This window comes from Chanos chanos, chromosome 11 (genome assembly GCF_902362185.1).
Source record: "Chanos chanos chromosome 11, fChaCha1.1, whole genome shotgun sequence".
Taxonomy (NCBI): Eukaryota; Metazoa; Chordata; class Actinopteri; order Gonorynchiformes; family Chanidae; genus Chanos; species Chanos chanos.
The window spans coordinates 3,604,809-3,621,129 of NC_044505.1; the positions used below are offsets into that span (position 1 = coordinate 3,604,809).

The window sequence follows — 16,321 nt, forward strand, 5'->3', positions numbered from 1 at the left end:
AGGTGGGAAAACAATGGGATTTTTTTTTTTGGGTGGCAGGGGGGGGGGTAAAGTTCAGATGAGTCAAAGCTTGGAGATGACTCATCACCTTCACTTTAAAGTCGGCCTCTGACTCCCAATGTGAGAGAGTCTGTTCTAAAGGCCACCATTGTCTGTCTGTCTTCCCTGCTCTTCCCTGTGAAAAATGAAGAGTGTGGCAAGGAAGCAAAAGCCTTAAGGGTGTGTGTGTGTGTGTGTGTGTGTGTGTGTGTGTGAGTGTGTGTGAGAGTGAGATAATAATCTCAAAGACTGCAAATCAGCAGGCTTAGTCAGACAAGAGCTTGACAGCATGACAGAGACATATGCAGAGAGAGGTAACAAGCTAAAAAAAGAAAAAAAAATTTGCAAAACGAGACATGGTGATGTGAAAGTATTGTTTTCACAGGAGAGGGAAAGATTGAGGCAGGAAGAGAGAGAAAGACACAGAAACTTGTTTATCTAACTGGAAGTCTGACTGTATCATTTCATTTCCACCAGTGAGAGAGTAAAGAGCTACTGCATTTTGGGGTGGGGGCAGGGGGGGGGGTCGTCACCATACTGGAACTGTTTGAATTTCTAACAGTTTCACTCAGACTTTTGGCTAAGCTCGCCTGCACAGAGCCATACCGAACCAGTGCTCTCAAATCCTGCCTAGTTTCTTTCCCAAACCAGTAACTAAAGAAATTTCTAAGCTTCATTTTCTCCCAAAAAAGGCACTTTATATTTAGAATTGAAATACTTAAAAAAAAAAAAGGGGGGGGGGGCTATTTTTTAAAAGAATACATTAAATGTAAATGTCTGGACACCATTATATAAAATTCATGTTGCGTTCCATGGAGGTCTCAGAACTGGATAAAAGAAACAGACAAATGCATCCACTTAAAGATTTTTTTTTTTTGGGATGCATCTATGCTAAGCTAACCTCGAATTCAGCTCTTGGGATCTGCATAAATTGAGGGCTTTTTTGGGGGGGGGGAGTAGCAGCAGCAGCATTCTTGGCATTATGTATATTAGTCTGGGGCTGTCACAATGAATCATCCAGGGTGTCCATCCTCTGTCGGCACGGTACTGCTAATTATTGGATCAGGACACACAGCGCTGTTTCGTCCTCCCTTTTCAAAGCCTCTCCACCCAGAGCAGACGCAGGGGAAAAAAAAAAAGAAAGGAAAGAAAAGAAAAGAGGAAAAAAGGTTCCAATTTGGGTTCACGGGGAGCCACAGGGTCGAGAATCAATCGACCGCAAAACCTTTGTCTGACGGACCTCGCACTCCCGCCTAGACGGGACTAGAGTTGTCTGGCGTAGCTTTGGTGGGAAGAACTAGCTGACTAACAAGATGCTGACCTCTCTCTCTCTCTTACAGACCCAGAGATGTCAGAGCCTGGCGGTTTATCAGAACTATTCATTATGATTCCTTTCACTGACGCTCACCGCAGCGTGGCCCAAACCTCACATGGCCACTTCCCTTTGAGTGGACACCTGGTTTGTGCCACATGCTGACAATTTTTCCCTCGTGAGCTAGTCAGTGCTGGGGGAAAAAAAAACACACACACACACACACACACACACACACACACAGAGCTACAGGCAAAAACTCCTGGCAAAGTCATTCCAAAAATCGTGCCACCATTTGACCAGATTGCACATGGAAGCCATATGAGTGAACATTAGAGTAGAGATTCCATCTGGGCCTCCTCTTTTAAACAGCCAGCCCAGGCTGAACACCTTTTCAACACAGTTCCTCTGGTACCAGAACCAAAAGCCCTGAGGAAATAGAACCCAGATCTCCTCCAAATGTGGAGAGAGAGAGAGTGAGAGAGAGAAAGAGAGAGAGAGAGAGAGAGTGAGAGAGAGAGAGAGGGAGAGAGAAAGAGAGGAGGGGGGGGGGGGGGTAATGACAAAAACATGGAGGGGCAGTGCTGTTTATGAAGCTTTAACTATGGAGGTTCAGCTTTGATAATCACAATCTGTGCCACTAAACAACTTTGGTGGAAACATTATGGTCACATGACCAACTGGCGACGGGGGAGGGGACACATACTGATCCAATCAGCAAGGCATCTGTTTGATGACAGCGCAGTAGTGCCGAGCATGTGTGTGTGTGTGTGTGTGTGTGTGTGTGTGTGTGTGTGTGTGTGTGTGTGTGTGTGAACGCACAACGAGACACGCAGTGGCCGAATGCAAACCAAGAGAAGACAGCTACAGAGGGTTCACAAATCAGTGCTCGCTTCAGATAGAGAACAGATAGCGTTCACATTCAGTTCTCAAACAGGAGCAGCAATCAGAAGTGAAAGTGAGCAGAGAGGGGTGTTTGATCGCTGTAGAATGAAACAAAAGCTATCATGTATGTACACACACACGCACGCACATACAAAGACCCTTACACACACATACACACAAGTACATACATAGTCACATCTTTAGGATTAGTCTGTGAGTAATCTCTCTCTATTTAAAAGACAAGTCATCAAGATTAGAATCACAGTGTGATGGCAGGGGAGTTGTTCTTACCATGCTCTCAGATGTATGCTGTTTTCATTCTCTGGCCTGTACCTGGGGAGAATTACACCTTTTAATATTGGGAATTTGCCTACTGAAATGTTATCAATGAACACTTGAATTAGTCTCTAATCTTAATTAGTCTTTAATCAGTCTTTAAACCGTCAGCGACCAGGCCCTATCAATATCAGGTCAGTTAATTCAATCATCTACAGGTCTAGACGGACAGCTTTCAAAACACAGGCCTGGACTGAGGGTGAAAAACAATATGAATTTCGAAGCTTCTTCAGATAGAGTTGCACAGTGTTACAGAAGTAAAACAGGTTTTATAGTTCTTATGTGAAAAGGCGGGGGGGGGGGGGGGGGGGGGGGGGCAGGTATACACTGCACACAGAGAGATAGAGAGAAGCAAAGCCTGAGGAAGCAGAAGAGTCCGCAATGACAAACAGACTAATCCTAAAGTGCGGGAGTCACAATGGAAAACGGAGGATGGGGGTGGGGGTGTGCGTGTGGCGGGGGGTGGGGGAAGCAAGAGAGGAAGTTGACAAAGTGCTGAGAGATCCACGCAACCGCTGGTAAAAAAAAAAAAAAAAAGGTCGGGGATTTGTGGACATGACTGAGGAGAGTTACACGCATACATAGACTAAACAAGCTACTCCCTAATCAAGTTTTAAGTGCTTCCGGAACGTTCCTTCGTGGAAAATAATAATGAAGGGTTTTTGTATACTGTCAGGACAACACCTGGTAATTGTGATGAAAAACGTTATTCCTGTAACATGTGCAAATTTAGAAACAAACCTATCGTGCTACAGTTTGTGTGTGTGTGTGTGTGTGTGTGTGTGTGTGTGTGTGTGTGTGTGTGAGCGCGCGTGTGTAAGTCTGTGCAGAGGGTTCAAGAAAAAAAAAGAAAAGAAAAGAGAGAATCCGAGCAAGAGGGAAGAAGATGGGGGAAAACAAACATCTCTTTACCTGAGGCAGGCTCCTGTAGCTTCTCCCTCTTCCGCTTCTTCTTCTTCCCCTGTAAAATATCCAAGGGAACGCTTAAAGTGCGACTCCAGCACCCACGGCCACTAGACCACTCTATTTTTTTTTTTTTTTTTGCAGTTTGCCATGTTCACTCATCCTCTACTGGACACCGCCGGCAGCTCCTGCCAATCACCGCTGCAGCCAATCACCGCACCCTGACCAACGCTGACTTCCCCGCCCTCTGTAAATATTCCTCAAACCACATCCTAAACACACATTTGCTCGCGCCTGAATTTTTGTCGCTGCCTGGAAGCTGCAATTCAAATATTAGCGAAACTACTAATACTTTTGAATGATGTTTCAATAAAGTGATCAATTAGAAAAGTTAAAAACGAGAATCGAGTGTTTGTCCTGCTCCAACTAACACGGGGAGCATCGCCTTTTTAAGCAAGAAAGTCCGGATTGGTTTGGATTTGTAGCTTAGCCCAAATCCCCACGGCGGGAAATGACGCTAGTTATAGATAAGGCTGTGCAGTCACTTTTTCGGTCCCAATATGAAACGAGCTTTGGTTTCCTGCTGTAAATTCTGATAATCCACTTATTCAGCGGGCTAATCTGTGTACTATAGCCCGGTTGACAGCAAGACGAGGGCGAGAGCACGGCTGAAGCCTGTGTCAGAAAAGCGATGTGCTCCGAGCGTTGAGCGCCATTCAATACATCCAAAGCTAACACACTAACGGAACGCTAATAAGGCCAGATGAAATATCTGTCTTTGATGTACTTCGGAGCCTTTTGGCCTCTTGGTGTTCCAACTGGTGATTAGTTTAATCATAATTTCTCTGTTGTAATTTTCTGTGTCTAGTCTCACATCTAGACGTTATAAAAGTCTTTAAAGTCAAGCCACATTCGATTGGAAAATGCCTGCCAGATGCATCCAAATTCAGTATACAGTCGTAGGAATCGGTAATAACCACCTTTCTTTCGGCTTGACATTGTCTCTCAGTACCAACTAATTGGAATCGTAACGGTATATCAGCAATAACAGAATATTTAGAACGACGTATCTTAACGTGCACAATAGTATCACTCGGTCAAACGCTGGACTTGCTCGTCGCGTGCAAGAACAAACTGAAGAATGAGGCCCTGGGCGGGGTGTAGAGGCTGCAGAAGGATTGGTACAGAAAGGGGTAGAGCAGCTTGCTGTGTCCAAGAGGAGGCAGATAAACAACACAAAACACTTCAGTGGTGGAGTGAACGTGGGTGCTGGAGCCACACTTAACAACGGCAGGCTGACACACACACACACACACACGCGCGCGCGCACTCGCACAGCTTGTATCCCTGCCACTGTAAGTTCACAACCTCCGACCACTCAGGCGCAGCGGATCTATTAGCACGGACTAGGTTTTCAAATTGACATAGTAAAAATAAACAGAAAAATGACTACAGAACAATCCTATCCATACAACAGTAACTAATATTACACACGGGATGGGGAAAAGAGAGAGGGATTTCCATTAAACGAAATAGCAAAGGCCATATATCACACTCAGTTCAGCGCTAATCTAAAACAAACGGACGATAAATGGCATTATGGAGGAATTCTATGAAAATCATGTGGACGAGTTTAGCCACTGAGAATGAAACTGGGATAAAAAAAAACAAACAAACAAACTACACATCCCATGATGCCAAAGGTATATAGGAGACACTTCTCACACGCACAGACACCTCACCAGTCACTCAGCATTTGTTTAGTACGTGTGTGTGTCTGTGTGTGTATGCGGGGCAGATACTTACATAATTGTCTCTGGCAGACCAGCCCGGATAGAGCTGCATGTGTAGTTGCCTCTCCTTGCGGGCTAATTCGTAATACTTTGCTTGCTCTTCCCGAGATAAAGCATGCCACTGTTCCGTACAAGAGAGATTAGGGGTGGGGGGTGGGGGTAAGGGGTGTGGGGGGGGGGGGGGGGGAGGCAGTCAATTACTGGCATGCACTTTTGAAGTTCCCTCCAAAGAGACGCGTGCTAGTGTTTTGCTAAAAATCCTTTTTAACTTCCAAACGATTTGTGTAAAAAAAAAAAAAGAAGGGGGGGGGGTGAAAAACAGGAACGAGGGAAACACGATGAAGAGATTAACATATGCAGCGAAGAGAAGGGGGGATAGAAGAAGAGGAGGGAGGGAGGAGGAGAAAAGAGGGGGGGAAAAAAGGGAAAAACTTTGATTTCATATCAAAACACTGGTTCCAATTTAGTGGCGCTTTACTTTAAACTATGTCAGCGGGACAATTACCCCCACGCTGCCACAGAAATGGGCCTTTGTGCTGTGGCGCAGTGTCTCCGAATTTCGGTTAAAGCTGTTCCTGTTTTTTTTTTGTGTGTGTTTTTTTGTTTTTCTCCTTTTCCCTTCCCAAAGCACCCCCCCCCCTCCACCTCCTCCATCCAAAACTCAGAGAAAAACACATTCTATAAATCCATCATTATTATTCAAACATGCTCTTTGGTAAAGGCCCAAGTTCACGACTTGCCAGTTTAAGGGATCTACAAGTACGTATAATGGAATATGACACAAAGATAATTATGATGGTCCTCCTGGCGCAGGAGGCCTCACAGCGGAGCGAGCCCCACGGCGGAGCCGGGGCAGATTTTTTTTTTTTGGGGGGGGGGGGGGGGGGGGGGGGTGTTTTTGGACCTACCCTCCTCCCCAGGATCTGATTGATGGCGGCGCTCTCCTTCAGCGTACACTCAGCCACCACGTTAGCTCTCATCTCTTTCATATAGAGCATAAACGCGTTCAGAGGCTTCTTAATGTGGGGTTTTTTAGGTTCCTGCTCCTTTCGCTGCTCATGCTGGGGTTTCCTGAGAGAACAAAACCACACACACACAAGGAGAAAGAGAGAGAGAAAAAAAAAAGAAGATGAAAAAGACTAAATATTAAAAGGAGCAAAAAAAAAAAAAAAGGAGTCACACACATATACTGAAGGGGGCGGATCCGTGGCTGTCGCCATGGCGGCAGGTTTCTGAGTGGGAGATCGGCTAGGGGTCGGTTTTCTCGCCCCAGCGACGGACCTGCGTGAGAGAGAGCGGCTCCAACATGCCACTAAACGGTCTTTAATCACGACCAGTCGGGCGCTTTCATGCAAAGAGATTACTTCACCAGTAATGGCAACCAAACCTTCCCACTTCATTCTCTCTCTCTCTCTCTCTCTCTCCCTCTCTCTCTCTCTCTCTCGCTCGCTCATTCTTCTGCCAATGGTGCAGAATGGGAGCGGAGAGTTCTAGACTGGTGTGGTGTGCTGGCATCGGTATCTGGGAGCAGAGACTCCATGCCTGAGGCCAAATGAAGTGAAACTCTTTATCAGCAGGCTGGAGCTCTTTAGGGGTTATCTCGGCTCATCGAGGTAATAAGGGCCGAAATTCAGCAAATGTTTTCGCTCTGACCCTGATTCTGGCTCCCTGTTCTCTGATGTGGAGGAGAACACGGAGCGTTACGCATGTACACGCTCACAGTCTCTCTCTCTCTCACACACACACATACTGATAAACAGAAAAACAGCTGGCGGCCAGCCAAAAACTAGGTGTGCGTGTGCACGTGTGAGTCTGTGAGGGAGTGAGCGACTTTGAGAATGCTTAAGCACATTGTTTTCACTTCCTCCCTTCCTCGTACACTCGCTACTAAACCCCCGAGCGTCAAAACCGCCACCTCGGCCTGCTCAGGCGACCGGCCGTTTCCGCGGGGACGGAGGTGTGTTAGCGCGTTGGCAGACTCACTCACATGTGCATGAGGTCTGTTTCATGATGGTGCTCTTGTTTGACCTGCGGGTTGACGATGGCAGGATGGGGAATGCCTGTAGCGTGAGGACCAGGGGGGCCTGGTACCATATGATGAGGAAACCTACAACAGAAAAACAAGTTGCATCACCTTAGACTGTGTAATACTCTGTATGTCCGTGTGTGTGTGTGTGTGTGTGTGTGTGTGTGAATATTCAAATACCAAACAAGACACTCCTGCCCTCACAGATAAGTATTTAATGTCCTTCTGAGGGGTCCCGACAAGTCGGAAAAAAAAAAGCTTTACGGAGCTCATAGACTGAAGGACAGGTTGTTGTGTTAGGCCCTGTCATAGAGGAGACTTACAGTCTTAATAACGACGTCATCCTTTATCAGCGAGGCGTTTTTTTTGACTGATAAGAGAATGGTTCTGACCAATTAGGCAGTTTATCGTCCCCTCTCATCTCTCTCTCTCTCTCTTTCACTCTCTGTGTCCTTCTTACTGTTGTATACTTCTGTTGGTCTGTATTCCCGTTGCTGTGGTTTGGGAATTAGCATGGAAAGCTAACACATTCTCTCTGGGAATTTAAAAACGGGAGGAGAAGGGAGCAGCACCAGTCTCTGACACGTGAACGTTCTAACTCTTCAGTTCGCTCACGGAATCCCTGACTCGAAAATGTCCGCACGGGATGGAACGGGATCTGGTCTCTTAGATCATCCTAGATTAATTCAAGGCTAGTTCATCTGGACTTTTTTTTTTAATAACGTGTCAACGACATTCCGAAAAACGTGTTCATTTTTAGGTTTCTTGGTCAAAGGAACGCGGAGACGGAGCAAAAAAAAAAAAAAAAAAACTGTTCACGTTTTAAATTCACACAATATGAAGAGCATCATCAGAAATCCAGTTTGAGATTTAAAGGAAAATGTTTGTGATCCATTTAAAACCAATCAGTTGAATGAGAGATCTGGTTTGTGTTTATTGGGGCTCTCTCTCTCTCTGTCTCTCTCTCTCTCTGTCTCTCTCTCTCTCTGTGTTGATTTCATGCATGTTGTGTCACGTCTCCTTCTCGGTCCATTTGATCTTCCAGCTCTGCTTGATCTTCGTGGTTCCTTGTGGTTTGACTTTGTTTAATTCTGTTTACTGTCTCTCTCTTTCTCTCTTTCTTTCTTTCTTTCTTTCTTTCTCCTCTCTCTTTCTTTCTCCCGCTCCCTCTCTCTCTTTCTCTCTCTTTCTTTCTCCCGCTCCCTCTCTCTCTTTCTCTCTCTTTCTTTCTCCCGCTCTCTCTCTCTCTCTCTCTCTCTCTCTCTCTCCTTCTCAAGCAGCAGGAGGGCAAGAAGGGTCTCTGCATCCTTTCTTTTCTCACCAGAGTCTCACATATGTCTCCCTTGTCTCCCATATGTTTCCACTCATCAGGCCCACAGTTCTGTAAATGCCAGAGCAGCGCTGACAGGCCAGAATCAGATCCTCTCTCTCTGTGTTTCTGTTTCTCTCTCGTTCTCTTTCTCTCGGGCCAAACAGCAGCAGCCAGGAGCTAATCACAGCCTGAGAGATGCAGAGGCATGACTATAGTGGAGTCTGTTTGACATGTGCGTCAAACACAGAGGGACACGTACAAATACGCTCACACTCATACACACACACACACACACGTCATCCCACACACACACACGAGCAGAGCAAGGCAGAGTCTAAGAGGCTGATGGGAGTCGGGACTGGGGTCCAGTGCCTAGGGCTGTTTCTTGCGTGTTCTGCTCTGTGTTTGTGGAATGTATGTGCGTGTGTGTGTGTGTGTGTGTGTTTACATTTGAGGGAGACGGCTACATCTTGACGCCATTCCCCTCTGGAAGGGATTTTAAGGTGTGTACGAGTCTCTCTCGCTCTCTGTGTCTGTTTCTGTGTGTGTGTGTGTGTGTGCGCGCGCGCCTCCCCAGATTGTGTACTCACCATCCAAGTGGTGGTGTGATCTGTCCCACTCCTCCAGGAGAGAGAGGGTAGAAATTGGGAATGTCTGAACCAGGGTGATGCCTGGGCATACCTGAGAGAGAGGGAGAGAGAGAGAGAGATTACATTTCATACATTAAACACACAAAGCAGGATAGAGAGGTAGATCTGAGCCCCACACACACAGACAGATATCTGCACCTGTCGATTACTGCACACTGGGGACGTTATTCATTAGTGGTGTCAGACATCAGGCCTGTTTGTGTGTGTGTACTGAACACAGCGATCTGCTGGTGAAGAAGAATCCTGATAATAGGCTGCTAATGAGGTAGTGTGCATCACTGAGCTAATGCTAAAAAGCTAACACTCTCTGAATCGGCAGCTACTGCTCTTCTCACGACTGTCTCTCTTCATCACACTGCACTCCTCCTCCTCCTCCTCCTCTAAGCCCTGAGAGAGAGAGAGAGAGAGAGAGAGAGAGAGAGAGAGACCAAAGGCTCCAGAGTCAAACGGAGCTGAATCTATCAAACTGGCATCGTCAAAGCTGCTTCCACGGAGCCCCCTGCACCATCCTCAGACACAGAGCAGGGTGAGGAGACCTCGGCTTTGAGATTAACACCCAGCTCTAATCCCAAACGGATTTCAATAGGAGTGAAAAAGAATCTGCTCTCACAGAGCTGCATAGCACGAGCTTACTGAGAGAGAGAGAAAGAGAGAGAGAGAGAAAGAGAGAGAGAGAGAAAGAGAGAGAGAGAGAGAGAGAGAGAGAGAGAGACATTTAATCTAATATGACCCTGACTGTACCTTCTCAGCTTGGTCTTTGAGTCATAAGGGGTAAAGAGCTCCAGCGTCACTCAAACCCCCAACAATTTATAGTGTGTGTTAAAAAAAAAAGACCAAATACATAAAACCCTTACCCTCTATGCGCATTCTCTCTCTCCCTCTCTCTCTGTCTCTCTGTCTCTCTCTCTCTCTCTTTGTCTCCCTCTCCCTCTCTGTCTCTCTCTTTGTCTCCCTCTCTCTCTCTGTCTCTCTCTGACAGGGCAGTTTGCCCTCACTAATGGAAAGCTTTACCTTCATTTCGGCACTGTTACTATCCCAGACTGACCCTTTTCACTGAGTCTGGATACAAAGCGGAACACTTGACCGTGACATCTCTCATCTCTACCACGGTCATGTCAAAAACACAAACAGCAGCAAATGTTCTGCTCCACAAACTTCACTACAGAACCTGAGGGAAATGTGAAGGAATGGGATACTCATTCCAAGCAACTGCGTTCTGTCACAGCTGAGGGACTGAGGAGAACTTCTAACACGTTTCTGTTGCCAGAGGTGTGTGTTCCTATCTGTTATGCTAGCAAGAAGAGCTAACTGGGCAGCATGCTGTGCAGAGGAGGGAAGAAAACAAAAAAAAAACGACTGTGGCGCATTTAGACTGCTGTAGAGCTAATTCAGGGTGTGTGTGTGTGTGTGTCTGTGTGTGTGCAAGTGAAAGGGAGAGTGAGAGCGAGTGTGAGAGAGAGAGAGTGTGTGAGAGAGGGAGAGTGTGAAAGAGAGGGAGAGTGTGAAAGAGAGAGAGAGAAAGAAAGAGAGGGAGAGAGACAGAGAGAGAGAGAGGGAGAGTGAGCGTGAGCGTGAGAGAGAGAGAGTATGAGAGAGAGAGAGAGAAAGAAAGAGAGAGAGAGAGACATGTTTTTAAAAGTCTGTCTGTGGCGTGTGGCCTCACTAAGCTTATTTATAGCCGCACAGACCTCCACCACATCATCACATCCTGTCTGCTCTCTCTCCCTCTCTCTGGATGAGGACAACAGGAAGAAGCCCATATGGAAGCCGGCTTACGGAGGTCAAGGTCGGGAGAGGCCGGGAGAAGCAGCCTCAAGGCCATCACGACATGGTCCCTGCTCTGAGACGCCCCTGCAAACCTGCATCCGTAGCCCTGTTCGGCTGAGACGCAGGCATGAGGTACCTAATGTTTTTAAGAGGACACTGACCGCTTTTTTTCAAATAACTCTAATTTTAAAATTTGACCCTTTAATTACTCATAAAATAGAATAACTGTTTACAGTGTCGCAGAGAACCAGTTCGCGCTGGAGGAGTTCTCTTCCAAGGACGAGGCGCGGATTTCACACAGACAGACAGACACTCTTCAGCCGTGTGTCATATCCGTGATGGGCTCAGCTTAAGCTTGAGTAACTCTGGGACATTGGGTGAAACACTGATTCTAAAGCACATAGGAGTCAGTTACTGTCATACCAAGCAGTCCTGTCCAAACGCCACACATTTGGTTTAGATCAGTCCACTTAGTCACGGGTTCGGGAAAATTTCCATGTCTGCATGTCCAGCAAGCTGGTTAACGAGCCAATGCACAGAATATTATCTGTCTTCTGTTGAGTTTTGCTGTTGTCGTTTTTTTATTTTGAACGTAAGCGAGACGCACTCTTGCAGTGAGCAAGGGCACGACTCTTCTGCTTGAGGGAGACCACCATGGGCTCGTGGAGAGACTTTACCATTGCTTCTGACGCATTTCTCTTTCTCTCTCTCTCTCCCTCTGAGCGAATACGGAAGTGACTGACAGCCTGGATGTTTGTGATTTACGCTCACACTCTCTCTGTCTTTTACATACACACAGGAAACACACACACACACACACACACGCGCGCGCACGCATGTAGACGTGCACACGCACACCTGTGCCCACTTCCTCCCATTTGTGGAAAAAAGGAGAGGTTGCGTTAAACGGTAAAAAACTTCAGGCTGCGAGCGTATATCAGTGTGCAGGTAGGCCTCTCAGCTTTGCTCTCTTGCGCTCTCTCTATGTATGTGTGTATGTGTATGTGTGTGTGTGTGTGTGTGCGTACCTTGTTCTATGAACATGTGTGCACCTGACTTTGAGTGGGTGTGCTCGCCTCATTCTGAGTGTGTGTGTGTGTGTGTGTGTGTGCGTGTGTGTGTGTGCATGAGCGCGCGCGTGTGTGTGTGTATGTGCGTGTGTGTGTGTGTCTGTGCGCATGAGTGCGCGCGTGTATGTGCGTGTGTGTGTGTGTCTGTGCGCATGAGCGCGCGCGTGTGTGTATGTGCGTGTGTATGTGCGTGTGTGTGTGTGGGTATGTGTGTGTGTGTGCGCATGTGTGTGTGTGTGCGCATGTGTGTATGTGCGTGTGTGTGTGTGTGTGTGTGTATGTGTGTGTGTGTGTGCGCGCTCGTGTGGTTACCTTGTTTGGAGTTGATGTCCTGAGGGTGGTGTCCAGAGTGTGGCCCCGGGGCAAAGTGTTCGTCGCTGTAAGTGATGAGGGGGGTGAGAGGGTGGACAGCGTGAGACGGCTGGACCACTGGAACTTTATTGGACTGGAAGAGACAAGAAGAAACACCCCAACGCTCAGCATGATCAAGACAACACGTGTCTGACACACAAGTCTTAAACGGCAGAGGAGACTGTGCTTGACAGGGTGCCATAAATGAGTCCAAATACAAAACAAGCCATTGATTTTCTTTTTTTCCTGTCAGTTATGAAAAACACATTTACCCTCTCTCTCTCTTTCTCTCTCCACACACTTTCAGATGTACGTCAAAAACTCAGCTCACAGTTTTGTGAATATTCCAGAAAAGCAGTTTTTGAAGCGGAGACAGAAAAAAAAAGTGGGGTAAAGAATGAAGGATGGAGAGGAGAGAGAGAGAGAGAGAGAGAGAGAGAGAAAGAGAGAGAGAGGGAGAGGGAGAGGGAGAGAGAAAGGAGGAGAGGGAAGAAGAAAAGAGAGACAGGGAAAGGGGGACTGAGTGATTCAGACTGAGAAATGGGGGAGTGACACAGTGAGAGAGAGAGAGAGAGAGAGAGAGAGAGGATGAGAGAGAGAGACAGAGAGAGGACGAGAGAGAAAGAAAGAGGAGGAAAAGGGGGAAGTGAGAGAGAGAGTGGGGGAGGAGGAGAAGAAGGAGAGAGAGAGAGAGAGAGAGAGAGAGAGAGAGGGAGAACGCCACAGGGCAGAAGCTGAGCAGAGGTCTTTGGGGCTGAAGATCAAAGAGAATCATTAGCCGCTGAATAAGCAGAGTTCATTACAGAGGCCGGGCTGTCTGTGCTGGAACTAAGCAAAGCTAATCACATCAGTGCCCACCAGCCACAAGCCACAGACTCGACCCCCCCCCCCCCCCAAACCCCACCCCCAAAAACCCCAACGACACTCACGCCCCCACCCCCCTGCCCTGACTCAGATAATACAGACCCCCCCCCCCCTCACCAACCTACCCTGATTTAACCAACAACACACATGCACCAAATTCAGCTATCACAGGGGACTCCAAGGTACCTCCAAGAAACCCCACGCAAATATCTGAAAAATGAGACAGTTTGAAAACCGCCTTACGAAAACTGCCCAGTCATTGCACTCTGAACAATCTGAAATGCATTTATGGTCTGACAGAGACCATAAACACGGTTTCACTGCCAGAAGAGACATGACGCACACAGATCTTGCCAAAATGAGTACGTTCTCATTCACTCACTGTGGTTTAGGCAGAATTCACACAGTAAATTCAACGAGTCATGTCTTATCTGAGAGTACCTACAACAAACAGCGTTTTAAACAGCAAGCATCCAAACCCACGTACACACACAAAACTATATCTAAATCTAAAAAAAACAAACAAACAAACAAAAAAAAAAAACCACAAAACACACTTCATCAGTCAGTGACATACAAAACGTTTGATATGATTACACACAGTTGCGTGGAAAACAGATTTAAAGTGTAAGGAATGAGATTTTTGGTGAGTGAGGGCGTCCACTCCAGAAAAAGTACACGCAGGTCTGAGAGAGATCAAAATTGGTTGATGTGTTCAGTCCTCCAGGCCAAGGCTGGGGTGAGAGGGAGTAGTTTGTCCTAATTTGCGATGGGGATCAGAGTTTCCCAGGCTGCTAATTGGGCAGAGAAGGTGGTGGAAGGCACCATTACCTCAGGAGACAGGCTGCTCTAAAGACGGAGGGCGAGTGTGTGTGTGTGTGTGTGTGTGTGGATGGAGGATTTTAGACTCTTTCACAAGCTGGCACCATCCTAGAGCATTATGAGAATGATCTGTGTGTGTGTGTGTGTGTGTGTGTGTGTGTGTGTGTGTGATTGAGAGTGGGTTTGTGTGTGTGTTGGGCAGACCAAGGCTGAAGTGATTCAGTCATGTCTCTCTTTACTAAACAGTGAACCTCTGACCATGTGACACACTGCTGGTCTAACACAGGCTCACACTGTAGTTTAGGGCTTTACAGAGAGACCAAGACCAGTAGAATGCTCTCTCCCTCTCTCTCTGTCGCTCACCCTCTCAGAACTGCGAGTGTATTCTAGACAGTCTTAAAAGTTCATCCAGTAATCAAATGTTGTTTTAGCCCCAACCCCTGAGGAGCTCCAACACTACCCTGTTTAAGAACAACTCCAACCCAAGCTGTGGTTATGGCGGCTACTGAGAAGCTAAAGCTAGGGGCTGAATGAGAAAGTAATGGTCCTGAGTGAGACGCAAGCCTTGCTCTACATGTATACGTACGCAGACCAGGTCAAATTAGCCTTCCACAGAAGTCAAAGGTGAGGGCTAATCTAAGCACAGGAGTAGCTTTAATGACCTTATCCTATCTAAGTAAAGCTAATCGGAGGCTAGCGCTCCTAGTAATGTATAACCTAGGGGCCCGTCTCCGCGGCGACAGGCCCGGACTAGCAGCGCTAAACGATAGCATCCGCGACCTCTTTTCTTCATTTTACGCTTTTCAGCTCTCATTGGCTTTTCCTGTGGGAGGGAGATAAGAACCCGGCGGATTTTCATTTTAAGCCACCCCCCCCCGCACCCCCCACAAGACCCTTTCTCTTTTCCCCAGTCTGAGACTGAGCTCAGAGAAAAGAAAAAAAGGAGGGGGGCGCAGAGAGAGAGAGAGAGAGAATAACCAAAAATGTATATGAGTGGATGTGACTGACACAACTTTGCTCTCTCTCTCTCTTCACACACACACGCACACACACACACACACACCCTGTCCCATATGTCTATAAGTTATTGACAAGTCTTTGGCTCTCAGCTCCCATGAAAAAGTGTGAAGGCTTTGAGTACTGTTTGTATCCAAACTGGGTGGAGCTTCTTTTGTGCGTTCCCAGTTGCAGCTGTCAGCTATCCTTTCTCTCAACTTCTTAATAAACTTCCAGAATCTTCTGCATTTAAACAGCAAAACAAACAACCAGAAAATACACAGCAGGCAACCTGCAGGTCTGTGAGGCAGTTTTTACACTAAGCAAAGACCTGAGGAACAATTCTCCCCAAACACTCATTGCAATTTCCCTGAATTACGATGAGAACGTTCCAGAACGACGTAACACAAACAACTAAGGATCCGATGCATCACGAATGCTGAGTTTCGATAAGGTCAAATATTGGCGTCCTTGACTGGAGACAACGGTTACTATACGAAGTCATGTTTGTGGTAAGACCTTGAGCTTACACTGTGACTGGTTCTGGCTGTGTGGATGCTAACGTTAGTATGTAGCATCTTGAATCTCTGACATCAATGCATCAAATACCCATGTATAGTGTTCCTCTTACATAAGGATTCTGTGATTTTGATGCAGTTTTTTTTTTTTAAAAAAAGAAAAGGGAAAATGGGTGATCTTGTCCCTGTCCCTAATATGTGGACCTGCCACTGTTTCCAGCTCATGCTAATCATCTCCTTTGTAACCTCTTAAAACTACACAGTCACAGCTAGCGCAGTATGTCAAATCCATATTCATCATTTTCAGGTCAGGGATACAACTTACTTAATAAAAAAAAAATAAAAAAGGAAAAATAACATCCCTGAAATGTTCATCAACAAGTCATTTGAGATGATTCAGCACGTGTGAAACCGCTACTCAAAACCACCCAGGTGTTTTTTGTTGTTGTTTTTGGTTGTTTTTGGTTTGTTTGTTTGTTTTTAGGGAGCTCTGACGTTCATCCTTGTGCCATTCAATTCTGTGTCATATTAAAACTAAAAACGCTGTTTTACAGAGGCTGCAGAGGAAGTGGCCGCGATGTCCACAGGAACCAGTCACACCAAAGCCACCGCCATTTTAATCCCCGGGCTTTTACTAACGCCCGGGGGGGGGAGGAGAACAGCCATCTTGGAGGCCC

General features: G+C 46.7%; 1 protein-coding gene across 2 annotated transcripts in view; it reads right to left on the bottom strand.

The window, feature by feature from the left end:
• lef1 (lymphoid enhancer-binding factor 1) overlaps positions 1-16,321 on the bottom strand; it is a 42,442-nt gene that overhangs the window by 6,288 nt on the left and 19,833 nt on the right. Inside the window, exons 4-10 of one of the 2 annotated variants that reach the window (XM_030788202.1) lie at positions 12,406-12,538; positions 9,197-9,287; positions 7,256-7,375; positions 6,177-6,339; positions 5,282-5,389; positions 3,485-3,533; positions 2,535-2,569 (exon numbers count right to left, since the gene is read on the bottom strand). In XM_030788202.1, coding sequence (XP_030644062.1) covers positions 2,535-2,569; positions 3,485-3,533; positions 5,282-5,389; positions 6,177-6,339; positions 7,256-7,375; positions 9,197-9,287; positions 12,406-12,538 — 699 coding nt within the window. Of the gene's footprint in view, positions 1-2,534; positions 2,570-3,484; positions 3,534-5,281; positions 5,390-6,176; positions 6,340-7,255; positions 7,376-9,196; positions 9,288-12,405; positions 12,539-16,321 lie in introns of those variants that run through there. The other variant, XM_030788201.1, reaches the window with a different exon arrangement.